Source organism: Neodiprion lecontei, chromosome 2, assembly GCF_021901455.1.
Source record: "Neodiprion lecontei isolate iyNeoLeco1 chromosome 2, iyNeoLeco1.1, whole genome shotgun sequence".
NCBI classification, from domain to species: domain Eukaryota; kingdom Metazoa; phylum Arthropoda; class Insecta; order Hymenoptera; family Diprionidae; genus Neodiprion; species Neodiprion lecontei.
Window position 1 is genome coordinate 38,061,743 of NC_060261.1, and position 14,823 is coordinate 38,076,565.

At 43.0% G+C, this 14,823-nt stretch overlaps 1 protein-coding gene across 3 annotated transcripts in view; it reads right to left on the bottom strand.

The window, feature by feature from the left end:
- Positions 1-319: 319 nt before the first annotated feature.
- Positions 320-14,823, bottom strand: part of LOC107216611 (cyclic nucleotide-gated cation channel subunit A) — a 66,847-nt gene continuing 52,343 nt past the window's right edge. For all 3 annotated transcript variants that reach the window (XM_046730488.1, XM_046730489.1, XM_015653854.2), the window contains 8 exons: positions 14,048-14,164; positions 13,769-13,949; positions 10,796-11,043; positions 9,857-10,012; positions 9,310-9,520; positions 8,883-9,071; positions 2,945-3,056; positions 320-2,345 (listed from right to left, as the gene is read on the bottom strand). In XM_046730488.1, coding sequence (XP_046586444.1) covers positions 2,189-2,345; positions 2,945-3,056; positions 8,883-9,071; positions 9,310-9,520; positions 9,857-10,012; positions 10,796-11,043; positions 13,769-13,949; positions 14,048-14,164 — 1,371 coding nt within the window. In that variant the 3' untranslated portion in view covers positions 320-2,188. The remainder of the gene's footprint in view (positions 2,346-2,944; positions 3,057-8,882; positions 9,072-9,309; positions 9,521-9,856; positions 10,013-10,795; positions 11,044-13,768; positions 13,950-14,047; positions 14,165-14,823) is intronic.

Sequence of the window (14,823 nt, forward strand, 5' to 3'; positions counted from 1 at the left end):
AGTTCAATTTTAGCGGTTCATTGGCCTCTTGGAAAAGTACAGTATTCCCCGTCTTCTGCTTCTCAAATATTCTCTACGGACACAACCCCCAGGATATACGGTCAATGAACTTGGACTACACCCTAAAAAAAACTTCTCTCTTGTTGTACATTGGCAAATAATTGGTCGTCTAATCGGCACTTGTTACTAAAATTGTTTGCGTTTATCGGATACACAGAAGCTCGTGACACGTATTATTCAATATTCGACGTCGCTGGTATACAATTTAATATTAATATTTATTGATTTTTCTTTTCTTTTTTCTTTTTTTTTTTCATATATTACAGTGCCCAATACAAAAATCTTCTATGCAATCATCAACATTCATTTACATCGCCGCTACCTACGGCGGTATAACATACGAAAATAGATATGTAACTAGTCACAATGTTTGCGTAATCATCTTTGGAAAAAACATTTGATGCCGTTTTAGACGCGGATTTATTGGTACCTATTCGCTTATCCAGATATATCTCTATATATTGTTGTTGTTGTTGTTGTTGTTGTTATTATTATTATTATTATTACTATTATTATTGTTATTCTTATTATTATTATAAAATATGGTGTATCCTTGTGTACATTTTAATATCTAATATGTACATATATGTATATGTATCTCTTTAACCGTTCAACATTTATGTGTTCAATTGCGTATGATCGCTTATATTTTTCGTTATTTAATCGTATATCCGCCGGCGTGTTTCCGTTTCATTTTTTCTTTTCACAATAACTGCCGTACGGAATCGCACTCGGCGATAAATTATTTCGCGACTTTCTCTCGATTCGCGATTTCTTCGCCGACACACGTTACATTTTACGATGCGCATAATTTCACTCGTTGGCAATAGCGGAGTGTAAGCAGTAAGCTTTCCGAATTAGGATGTTATATTGAAGGGAAACAGTCACCTAAGTTACCTGCCCGTATAGGTGATCTATTTCCGTCACGATAAACCGGGACGAGTCGAGGCTTTCAACTCCTCTAGCAATTTTCGCAGCAGCCTGATTCCACAGCCGTTTTCAGCCGCGGGTTTTCGGAAATATTGGAGCGCGCAATCAGCTCAGAGCGAACAGAACGCGGCTTGGTTGTTTGAATCATTTTTCAAAAGCCGGAACGGCCTCTACCGCAGACCACGGACTTCCGCTCTCGAAGACTCATTTTTCGCTTCATCTACTCTCGAGTTAGATGAATTGCTGGCGTAAATGAAGTATGTGCAAGGTTTCTTCCGTTTTCCTTCGGCGTACCGCAATTTTCTTCATGTCACATGTTTCCGATTTTACCTAATCTTTAGCCTGTAGGTATGAATCGTTAGATCGCAAGAGGCAAAAATAAGGAAAAAACGAAAAAGAAAATTATCCGAATTCGTAATTAAAATACGGTTATCACTTACTGGCGTTCCGTTCGAGCGACAGCTTGTTGAAAAGAAAATTCTGTTGTACGTTAAAACAGATGCAGGCACGTACAACACCTATCAACACGTGTTTAATAACGCACCAGTACGTCGAAGCTGTCGATCGCTTCAAAATATTTTAGCACCTGTTCGATCATATTTTAACGCTAGTTAATCAAAAATATAATATTTCAACGCCCCGCGCGTACATCATATGTAAGTTCACAAAAATGATCCATCATTGTATTGCGCACCTTACGATTAATCGTGCAGTTATAACAATTATTTTTTGTTATTATTTTAATTACGTCTGTGTTGTTCTCGTATTTTTCATTTTAGGCCATACGTGTATCATATACTCTAAGTTATCTTAGCGTTAGTTTATGCCGGTTATTTCCACTATTAAAAATTACCTGTTAGGTGCACACTATTCAAGATACCTCAAGTCGACGAGAACAAAATCCTTTTTCAAATTATCTACAAGATATTTAATTGTTTATATTCTTCGTCCGCCATGCTTCGAGCATGCGAGTATAAGAAAATATTTTCTTAAAATGAAAGAAAAAGACCAAAAAAAAAAATAAAATAACAAACGTGGTAAAACGAATGGAGGAAAGCAGCAGCAACGCACTTTGCGATCGGTATAATATCACAAGCTCACAATTAGCTCAGCGATCGTCCCCGTGCGGCAAAACTCTACGCGCAAGTTATTCCGAGGAAACCTTTTCCGAGTGGAGATCTAACAAGCAAAGTTAGGACTAAACCGTGTTTTGCTTGTATCTTCTGGCACAATTACTTCTCCTTGCCCGCTGGAAGCTACGACGATGTTGATTAACGGATATTCCAGCGCCTCCGGCCGCACCCTGTTCCTCGTCCAGTTCCAGTTCCAGCTCGCTGCAGCTGTCGCTTGGATATCTACAGTACAAAAACACGACCTGACACTTTCCTCGTATTTCATCACTTCGCGATTTATATTTCATTTTATATTTATTTCTATATCTCGTCCCGCCTCGATCCTCCAGCATTACGATTTAAATTTCAAAAACTTTTCAACTTAAGGGTGTTTCCCAGAGGTAGGACCGGTAGAAATGATTAAAACAGAATCCATTCGAGAGTTAAAAGTTTTCGTTTCGAAGTGGAAAGAAAAAAAAGAAAAAAAAAAACAAACAAATTTTCAATTACGTTAAAAATTAACTTCCGTACGTCCGTTTGAATGAAGCTCTGCAGAAAATGGTTGGCAAAACGGTAACCACGTTTGCGGGCGTTAACGAATTTATAATAGATATATGTACATATAATGTATGTGTAAACTGAATCACGAGTGAATCCGTCGTAATAATTCACGTCGTTAAATTGTGCGGAGTGTTCAAGGGTGAGCTGACACCCTTAAATCTCCTGAAATGGTCGGGTGACATCAGAAATACGTATTCACAGAGTATAAGGGCGAAACGTGGACGCAGGCGAGACAATATCTAGTCGTTGCAGAGTTTATAGGCATACGGTTGATAACTTACGATGATTCCCTACGTTCGACTCGGGCGAGACGCTGCTTCATCTTTGCGTGGCTGCTCGAATACTCGGCGAGAAGTCGGGCGAGTCGGGTCTGAAGGTTGTCGACGGTGTTTTCTGAAGCACAGATGTTAATTATCAAAGGTTTGGCGCGGTGTTGGTTGAATATTTATATCGCCTGCAGACGTGATCGTGCGAAAAATTTGATGGTACAACTCGCGGCTGTGGTGTGAAATTTTTTATTTTGTCTGGAGGCTTTCGCCGGCCGCTGCAGTGTTAAAAAGACGTAATCCGTTTAGGCCGAGGTCGAGCCCGAACTACCAGAGACCGTTATAATATATTCGAAATTACCGTCATCACAGCCGAGCGATATAACGCTCTGGTGGTGATTTAGGATTTTCCGCTCCCCGAGTTGCATCACGTAGGTCTAGAAAAACGGGAGCACCGAGGCTTTTGTCCCGAATCGTCGGGATGATGTAGCGATATTTTAATGAAGGTATTCTGCACCGGGAACTTTTCTACTTGACGTCAAACGATCCTGACGCTTCGAAAAACGAGGAAGTTCTCCTCGCCGACTCTCCGATAGTTCTTCAAACTATCTTTCGGCTACACGATATCGCCTCTTTTTTCACTACATCGCGTATCCCTTCACCGGCGAATGCCATAAATCATACGGGGTCTTCTCATTCTTCAGCTTCCTGTTTAACTATACGTCGCGTCGATGTATATGGGTGTCGATCATGTAATCGACTCGATATGCCCTTCGGAAAAATGAATACACGCGATTGGCACAGTTTGAAAAACTCTAGGTTTCAGTCCAACGGAAACGAGGCCAAGAATACTGAAACCCGGAATCGAACATCTTGACGGAATCAGCGTCAATTTGTTAACGCCTTGCTCCGCGATGATACATACCTACCTAGTTAAATTTCTTTTAAAATATCACTAGGCCAAGATATATTTCTATGCGCGCATAATAATGCGCGTGTCCTTTGTGAAAAAATGCTCGATCATTTTTGGGGGCAATACTCTTATACGCGTTCGATGAAAGGTTCTCCCGGAGGAAATTCTCTGGATAAATTTCGTGGCTGAAGATCCTCGAAAGAAGTGGAAGAAGAAAAACCGATGAATCAGGCCGAACAGAGCTGAGCTTCGAATAACCATTTACCGGAAGTTCCGCGTTGTATCAGCTTATATAGTCGAGCTCTGTACATCGATTACATCCGTTGCTGCATACTCCCGTTTCATCATTCGCCTGATCATGCCTCTGTGAGGAGACAAAAAATCAATCCTCTCTGAGCGACTATAGGATTCGATCAAATAACTAAATTCCCCTGAATAGACAGAAGGGAAGATGTCGACTGAGCCGATCGTCGAGAAGGAATGTTACATAAACATCGAAGCCGTTTGAACCGGCCATAGCAAATACCCACAAAATACACTAAGCCTTGTCAAAAGCTTCAGACTGCGGCAAGAGCAGGTAAAGGGCCAGTTGTGTAATTGATTATTCGATCTGATCGAATTAGCGTAAACTACAACAGAGGAGAAAAGCTTTTCGTTGCGCGAGTAACAAATTTTCGCGATGAAATTCCCATGCCGTAAGATTAGAGTTTTTGATTGCGATTTCTGGGCTGGATTACTCGTCGCTTAGCTAGTTCAGCGAGGCACGTCATTTGACAAGAGATCAATCTCTATCAACCTTAAACGAGTGTCTTACCCCACGAATCAATCATTCGAACGAAAGCAGTCTGGATTCCCGGTTTCAGATTACGACCCAAGGGCGCCTTCTTGGTATTTTTTTGTTGTTGTATATATATACGACGTACACAATCTACATCTTTTCGCGAAAAGAAAAAGACGGAAAGAAAAAAACATACTCCGTCAACGGCGTATGCTTTTAAGGGCGTAAAAGCGGGGGAGGACTAACGAGATAAGTGAAAAGTACGTTATTTATAAACAAATTCGTTGGATTATAAACGGAAGGTGACAATTCTGTGATGCGAAGAATATCTGTGGCAGGCTATGCGAGAGTTTTCCGATAATTCGTAGCAGCCCACCGCAAGTGAAGGAAGAGACGAGAGAGTAAATTTTTGAAATTTTATCACCGTGAGTGCTACTGGCCGGAATAAACTGCGCGTTTAAATGGGCTCGGTAGGTACCTACTTGCTGCATTTTACGCTATCTGCACGGTATTTGGTCTCATTTCTCGAAGCGAGATATGGAGTAGCGTCGTGAGTTCCCGGTAAATTTTCCATTTATTGCATGATAGCAGGAAATTTATTTCTTCGGAATGTAGGAGTTTTTGCGGGGGACCCTTGCGAGTCCCTTCGGCGTGAGCCTGTCACAGATCCTGAAATTTCTCCCTCTATCTCTCGCGAGCATGAACGGTACCGTGAACAAATTTTCGCAGCTTGTATTTCGTCCGTTATCATACAGCCGGAGATTTTCTATTTTCGAAAGAAAGCTCCTCTAGCAGGTTGTCTTTCTACTCTGTGCGAGAGGCAAAGGAGTTAAATCCAAGACAAAGTTGCGCTTCGAAGAAATTGATGGTGTTGGTTACGATCATCTCACGATACTATTCAGACATGCAATCGGTATAACAGAGGTGAATTCGAACGGTGTAACCATTTAGTGGTGAAATCGAGGTCCTTCCTTAATCCCTTTGATTATACTCAAAGGGCTCGATTATACGGAATACCGCTTCCATTATGCAAGCAGAAGAACACAACAGTCCTGAACCGAAACGCCCGAGTGATGCTTGCAAATTGTTCTTCCGCTATATCCTTGCTTATTGTTCGAAGTTGAAATTGCTTGTTGGCTGGAGGAAACGAAGCTGATTGTACGCCGTGTAATCCAACAACCAATTCACCGTACAATTTCACTACTCAAAGACCATTCGGAATTAACCAATTGTGAATGGTGAATAAGTGAATAAGTTCATTTGAATTTCACCGTGAGATACTTAACGCTAATTGTTGGGTAATCCAGACTTCCACAACAATATCGGCACGTATTGCACTCTTGCGCACTACACAGACGCGATAATTTCGTACACCCTTTGACCTACAAATTGGTCGAATTACCGTTTTGCTGCTTTAATTCACCAAAATTTGCAAAATTGTTGGAAACGTATATTACGTGTGGCAACTCGCAAAATGCGTTAGCAGTTCAGATCGAAATGCGAAACTTTTACGAATTTTTGTAACCGGACTAAAATTGCGCACAAGAATTAAATTGACATTAATTTTCTAGTTCTTTCGTCTTTCGGGATACGATTGAAACGAAGATGAAAAAGACATAAAATCGAAAGCCAACATTTGATCGCCTTTGCGAAAGCGGAGCTTCCATTCGCCTCGCGTTCACTCACGTCCACCTTGCCGACTGATAGTAATCACAGTTTATCAATTAATAATTACGGGCGACCGACAACGTGGTCGTGAATTAACGAACAGCAGTATCGAAGCCAAATCGGCGTCGCGTCATCGCTTTGCGTAACCTGAGCTTTATGTAAGTACCAGCTGTTAATTTAATTACTCTGATCGGCAAACGCAACGCCCTGCATGGGTTCAACACTACCTACAAATTCGAAACACTTCCAGACCACCGTACGGGAACTAAAGTGATATTAATTACATCATCCTTTCCCGAATCTCACGAGAAAATAAGCACCAGATTTCGTCAAGCAGGTCGTTCCTCCGATCCATCGGACAATAGCATTGGTTAATGCTTACAGGTTTTAATTGTATCCTGCAGGGTATCGATTCGGTGGCCGAAACGAGTGGATTAGGCGATAGTTGGGGTTGTTTGCGCTCTTCGAATAATTTTTGGATAAATATCGCGAGCCGGCTGGTTCAGGGTGACGATGGAATTTTACTTGTTTACATTTGACCCTCGGCACTTGGTTGCGACGGCGGTCCTTTATTGATCCATCAATAAGAGCATCGATGAGCATTCATCGACGCATCCCTCGACTCGGTGGGGCGAGGGGATATTTTATCGGGATTTTCCAACCCACCCTTTATCACCCACTATCCGGAGGGAACTTGAACTTGTGGCATTTAATCGGTCTTTTCAACTCTCCGCAATGCAGCTTATGCGTGCATCACGAAATTGCGGGAACCTGTCGAGTCTCAGGATTCAACCGGTCGAAAACACTGTTTAAATTGATTTAGAACCGCGGCGGATATTTCATGGGAACTTTGATGCTGGACGCTTCTGTCCCGAAATACTTTCTTCCGATTAGCAAACCATCGTCAGATTTCACAGCTCGTAGCGTGAGAGGCGGGTCGCAAATCGTTTCTTGTATTACATATACGAACTCGACGACAGCTTCCCAAATCACATTTATTGACAGTGCGGTCCGAATTCCATAAATTATATCGTTCGAGCTTCGACGTCTTCGTCTGTTGGTAAGAGTAAATTGTCGTTTTGTATTCTAAGATTGACAAATATATGAGTAAAATCAATCGATCACTTTTCAGTACTGAAATCAAGTTCTTGGTCCGCAATTCAATGACAACCGTTTGTCTAATTTTCATTTTACGCAGTGTTATAATTACTCTTCCGCAAAATAGCTGTCATTCTAATGACAAACAAAATTTTAATAAAGGTATTACAATTTGAATCGAAAATTTTGAAAATTGGACTGAAAATGTTCATTAAAAAACAGGAGCTTATTAAAATTTTCCCAATTTATACGATATAAAGAATTATTCTTTAAAAAGTGGCCGAACCTGTAAAACACGAACTTTTTTAAAGTTCACACGTATTGATTCCCTTCTTTGGCTTTGATCGCGTGTTTCAAGGATGGCTGAAAATTGTGACTTGAACCGAGGAGATAGATTACACCCTTCGGAGGAAATGAACCTATTACAGGGAGAAAAAATTTCCTCGAATAATCAAAAATTTTTCTTACGAATACCCGATACGCGTTTAAACATTTGTGGCTATACCCCGCGAAATCACAGATTTCAACCAATGGAAAACTTGCCGTCTGCAAGCTAAATTCGTTCCAGTGATTCCGTATTATAACGAGGGGTTCGAAAAGCGCGGCCAAGATGACAGACAATCCGTTTCTACGGCTCTGGTTTCTTCGCGAGCTTCGACTAATTGGTGCTGTTATTTGCGAAAACGGCATACCGATGATCGATCGCGTCAGTCTCTTTTATTATACACGATACGTAGACGCAATCAATCCATCAGGAAACGCGCGATTCGCGATGCTTCGTTCCCACTGATCCCGGTGTTTTCGCCCAAACTACAATAACTTTATACGATAGCCGGGCTACATCGTATCTCGGGTATTGAAACCCACTTTACGAATCTCGTTGCTTAGTAAACCTCCTCGTAAAACCCCTCGCTTCCAAATTCCCCTCCGAATGTCAAGATATCGACTTTTTACGGTTAGCCCGTTATTTCCGTCACTTTTTTTCAAACACTTCTTTTTCCACTTTTCTATCCTTCAAGATTACCGTTATACTTATTTGACCCACTGCCTCGTAACTTGCAAAAACGCGATACCTGCTCGTCGTTTTTTATGCAATCGATTAGTGCCCATTTTCACCGAGATTCGTCGTTTGTATTTCATAACATTTATCTAAACTACAATTTTTCAGCGAGCTGTCATCAGCCTAAACGTTACGACGAGTTTCCGATACATGTGCTAAAACATCCAATGAGCATGCTGTTTTTATTTTGGAATCGATACTATTCAGACATGCAATCAATAAACGAAGGCGACAAGCGTTTGCAACGCCTGAAGGCAGTGTCGAAACGAAGATCTCGATCGATGCTCAAAGTTCTAAAGAGCACCAAAATGACAAAGAAAATTGATTAAAAGATTTCTATTACCTAATGACGTTCGATGCCCAGACAGTTGAGGTTTGGAAAATTGAATTAGATCGAAGATCGCTCGAGATATCCGAAGACTAGACATTAACTCACCAAGCCGGTCAATCTTGTCGGCGATGGAGTCCTTCGCTTGCTTGGCACCCTGGAAAACATCCTCGTCAAGAAGACCGTCTTTTCGAAGAAGTTGGCACCCTCGTTCCGTGAGGGAGTGTCTGGCATCCGGGTAATCAGCGAGGGCTTCCCAAAGGTCCCTTTTTGCGAGGCAAAACAGATCGGAGTAGCCTGGAGGGAAAGAATTTGTCCAAGATGGTTAGAAATGTGGGGGTAATCGGTAAGCTTTCGAGGACGACGTTAATGCTGCAGGTATAATACATGTGAGGCGGAAGACGTTCACGTGTACGTCCTGCAGGGAGGATTTAATGCCGATGCTGAGTAACAGCGTGCGCCGAGGTAGAAAGTAGATTCCCCGTTACGTGACGTACATTTTATGCCGCTGCACCAGCCAGAGAGATTTACTCACCCAATGATCTCACGTTCGCCGTTCTTCTGTTCCCCGTTCTATTACCGGCTATCTCGAGGACGCTCACTTCACCGAAGACACTTCCCGCCCCCAGAGTCGCTAGCACTGTTTTACCGTCGTCGGCCACCACTATCAGCCGCCCCCTCTTCACTATGTACATCTCCTTGCCCACGTCTCCCTTACGGCATATGTAATCCCCAGGGCTGAACACCTGCTCAAGGATTTTCAATGGAAACGCAAGAAACGTGTGTTACATTATACTGAAATAATAACCGCGTTCCCTTTCGACGAACAACGAAGGTATTCGTTTTTCAATAGCACTTTCAGACAAGCTTACAGCTACGTGTTACCAAGGGTTGCTTTTATTGGGATAATAATAATAAAATAATCATCGATCTCTTTCGTCGAGACACCCCGAGGATTATCCTTCTTCGCGACTTGGGAGCTGATAAGCGAAGGAACTTGTAATTGAAATAAATATAAAAATAAAGGTTGCAGCGATCGACGGACCCGAAATATGTGGGGTTGCTGAGTTTATTTAAATCACCTGAAGGCGAAGCTTGAGCACCAATTCTTCCAGCAATCCAGGCTCGCAGTCTTGGAATATTCGAACCTGCTTCAAGGTGTCCAGGTGAACGTGAATTGCAATTTCCGCTTTGAGTTTATCGGGAAGAGCTCCGAGTACTCGTTCCTCGTCCAGCGCCTGCAGGCACCGAAACAGGATGAAGAAATTTAGGTTTATGTCTTATTGCAGAACGTAGATGAACAGACTCAAGCCTGAGCCGGAGAAAAAGATTGGCTTGAAAAATCTGTGAATATGTTCTGTAATATTCGATAAGAAAATGGATCACGATCGCGGACGCTTAAGTCGCTCATCTTTTCCTCCATCGACGATTCAACGTTCCGTATTACGAAGGGAGCGGATAAGAAGTCTTTGAAAAAACTCTTACTGTTCGCGGAAGAAGAAAAAAAAAAAAAAAATCCATCGAACAAAGCTACTCGGAGTTTGAAAACGTTATACGGTTTACAGAGGATCGCGTACAAGACACGTTCGAAGATGAATCCGCTGCCCACTTGTCTGCTTCGTGAAATACCCACCGGACTCCGCTCGACGTAGTCTTACAAAAAGGGGGCAAGGATACCAAAGCGTAGGCGATGTTCGGATGTCGAGCGTTTTATGAAAACTGCTGAAAAACTTATGGCGACGAATTTCCCCCGGTACCTACCTACGTTCATCCTCGTAGTCGCCTTCCGCCTCGCGGCGTGGTCGAGAGGCGCAAAATGTGAATTGTAGCGAAAAGCCTCCCTCGACTTTCGCTACTTTAAAAGCACTTCGACACGGCCCCGTTTGACATTTACTCAGCGACTCTCGTCCGCGTGTATCAGCTTACTTAACACTTTCGCGACAATGACCAATGTGCAATATTGTCGAGGTGTGCTTGATTGTCGTCGGTGATTCACCCCGAAGGTATAATAAATTGCTCACCTGTTTGTTCGCCCAGGTGTAAGCGAACCACCTTATCACCCTGGCCTCCAGCTCCGTGGAAACCTTCCGAAATTGCATGTACTGCTTCACGCCGTCCATGCGGTTCTGAAATTCAACTCTAGCGACGTTCATGTTGCTTATCATGCTACCGATGTTTCCAACGATCGTTGCGAATATCAAAACTCCAGCTAGAAAGTCGGCGACGACGAAAAGGTACTCGGCGTCATTTTCCGGCTGCGGTGTTTCACCTGCGGCGGTAGAAATTTCGGTGAAAATCAACTTTGCATCACCAACGACGTACGGATTTGGTGAAATTTTCGAGTAGAAAAAAAAAAAGAAGAAGAAGAACAAAACAAATTTCAACCAGTTTCTTAGATCGTTATATCGGCGTAGACATTCGGGGTTTATTAGGGTTTCCGGTCATGTGGGGAGTTGAAAAGAAATGAACGATAACCGATCACTTTCGTTTGCGTTCGCACGGTTATAGTCGTTTGTTCATGATGAAGATTCTACGGAATGAGTATAAAACCAACGCACGCCATAAAAAGTCGCGTTGCGTTTGCCGACCCTTTTTCCTTTACCCCTCGTGTCTGTGTTATATATATTCACGTTGAAGGAAGTTTACCGTGTGTTCCGCTGATACGGGAGAAGATGTAAGCACTTCGGTACATATTACAACCGTCTACCCAAAACGTTCCTCTGCCCCCGAAGTGGATATACGAAACCGCTATAAAACATATCGGACAAAAAAAAAGAAAAGCGGAAGACGAAGAAGAAAAAATACTGAACGCTGCTGAAGATTGAAGGTGCCGGCAAATTGATCCCGTCCGATATTTCTCTCTTCGGTAAATAGTCTACGGTGAAAGGTGGCAGCTGAGAAAACCAGCCCGAGTCACCCTTCGGAGATGAAAAGAATAAAGGTCGAGTCACGTCGTGATCATTTTCTCAAACAAGATAGCTGATTGAAGTATGACGGTGAAAGTCAGCAATATCAATTATAGTCCAAGTCTTTACGATACTCGTTACGGTTTCTCGATAAAGAGACGTGCGATCACATCGGCCACAATTATAACACGTATAAGAAAAGAGGAAGTTACCAGTTTCGAGAGAGAAATAATTATACTGGTTATAAGTCAACTAGAACGGGGACCGAATTTTTGCTTATATCGTTGACTTTCTTTTGCAAGCGTATGAAATTCAATGTTACACAAGATGACACTGATTTTCCGTTTTTTTTTTGTTTTTCTCTTTTTTAGAATTCCACACATACCTGCTGTTACCAGTGACGAGAAAAACTATTCGCGAAAGCCGTGTCGTGTTATGTTTCAGACTCCAGACCGACGCGACGGTCTGGAGTAACATTGGGGCTTTGTTTTGTGTTTCGTAAAAAGATACCCTAATACGCATTCTGCTACGAAGAATTTTTTTCCAAGAGAGGGAGAGAGAAAATAGAGGGAGGGGGAGAGAGAGAGAGAGAGAGAGAAAGAGGGGGACAGAGAAAGGCAGACGAAGTTTAATTGGTTTTCGTTATAGCTACTGCAGTCTCCGAGTTAGAATTATTACACAGAGTAAATCGTGTAATCTCAAACTTTGGAGATTTTGCTATCACAAGACAATTCGATTTGGCGGCTCGTTTAATACTCGCCGTGCACACGTACCTATCGGATATTGTACCTATGTATCCACCATTCCATCCGTCGGGAAACTCTTGTGTGTACTAGGTGTGTGTATATTTACGCACGTGGATGGATTCGTATGTCGAATGCTCGCCTATGGTTGTACGTACGTATGTATGCATGTAGCTGCCTGGATCGACGAATCCGCATTCCGCATGGCAACAGCTGGGTGTCAAACGCAATAAGGTACCGTTGTATTGTTTCGGTTCGAAGGGTCGGCGGCAATTTTCTTTACGGGCACATTTAGTTGGTGTTCTCCATCCCGAGTGAACGAACAACCCTCGCTAATTAATTCAAGGTTGTCCACCGTCGGGATTTCCGTGATTCTCCAAAGAATCGTAGACCGGTCGAAAAGGGGTCGTTATAAAAATTGCCATTTCACACGCGGTGAGCCTGACGAATCTCTCCTTAGCGATTTATCCCCCACCATTCGGGTATTCCAACTTGGCGTGGGCACTTCAAACTTCTATAATTTTCGTATACGAGGTAGGGACGCAGGTACCTACAGACTCCTAATTTTAAAGAGGATGTAGTCCTCTTCCTTCCTTTGCTCTGATTTTCATACCATATTATAGTTGAAAACTCTTTCAACGACCGTTATTCCTGAGCTACTCGACTTTAAAACCAATTTACCACGGTTTCGAATGTCGTTCTTGCACCTAACAACGTGTACATGGTTCGTTTGTCTCGATCAATCTCATAGAAATTTTTCACCGCACGTAATACCAACAGCACGGATTTTTTATCAAACCTTGCGCGTCCACGGGTCAGAATTTTATTCATTTCCTCTTGATCCAATTCCGAGAATTTTGAAACCTGAGATTATATTCTATTTTCAATCAAGCTCGTCGCGATTCATCGCTTCTGTGCTCCCGTTGCCGCATCGGTTCGATCAAACACTCTGTCCCCGGTTTTATTCATGCAAAAAAAAAAAAAGTGGGACTGAACGAAGTACGCACGCAGCGCTGTATCAACGAAAGCGAATATTCTCCTTTGCTTGCTCTCGCTGCTGACGTTCGTTATTATTTTCCCCTCTTCAACTAAGGATAAACAATTTCTTCCCCCCATTCTGTAACCAGAAATTACCTAGCAGATAACCTACGGTTAGAATTAGACGAGTGCGTTAGGTATCCCGAGTTTCAAAGTTACGTACACGCACAAGAGTCGCTCGGAGCATTGGTAAGGATTGTAAGGCACTTAAACGGGGGTTAAAGGCTAGATAAAGATTCTACGCGCGGCTTCTGCAGATACCGTAAGAACTAGTCGTTGGAATACAGCCAGACTCTCGAGTACTCACCAATTGTTGTCAGGGTAAGTGTGCTCCAGTAGAAGCTGTAGATATATTGTCGGGCGAGAGAGGCGTTCCTGGCTCCATTCAGGTTGTAAACCCAATTGTCGGAGCCAAATCCCACCACGTAGCTGATCGCAAAGTACAGACATGCATTCCAGTGGATGAGGACTAGGATGGCGAGAACCACCTGTAACAAGGGAACCAGAACCCGTTCACACCCTCCGACATCGATTCTTCATCCTCGGCTCCTCTCCGTCCTCGATTTATCCGCGTAGCCGCACCTACCTTGCATATCCTAAAGGCATTCGGGTATCCGGTTCGGGTTTCAGTCTTTTCGAAGTATTGCCACATTCGGGACAACTTCAGTAATCGATTGGTCCTTACGATCACGGGACACGGTACCTGAAACACATTGATACGATGCCTTGACTCGATGGAGATTTGAACACGCGTTCAGCGGATGAACTTGCCCCGATTTCGGTCTCAATTCCCCGAGTAACTTTTCAAACAAATATACTTGAACGCGTCAACTTTCCATCGCGGTATTTCAACACGGCAACGCCTTTTCTCCCCAATTTCCTTCTTCTTTCGCGGTAACAATCTCAGGCTACACAGTTCTGTAAAAAGTGCGACCCTTGATTTATGGGTGCGTTCCCTGCGAAGCTGAACGAGAGAAGCGAGAGAAGGGAGAAATGGTACTTTAACAACGACAAATTAGATTCCCGGACAAAAAGCTTGTCTTGACGTCTGAAGGATATTCGTGGCTCGCCGTGATATAAACGGTTTGCTGCTGTTCATCCGCTTATCGGAAAACTCTGCATTTATCAGAGCCGGTATTTGACTCAGCTCCGGGTGAACAAGACGAAGCAGCGTCGTGATTTAATTAAGTTTAGGAGCCAATGTTACTCGACCCAGTGACAATTGATGTTCGAGCAACATGACCTACAACCATCGACGTAAGTGTGCCCATCCACCCGGTGCCTAACCCTCTTATCGATCTTCTTGTACGATTTTCTATCGCAGCAGCATATCCCACGATTCTGATCTCAAGGCACCTGGCC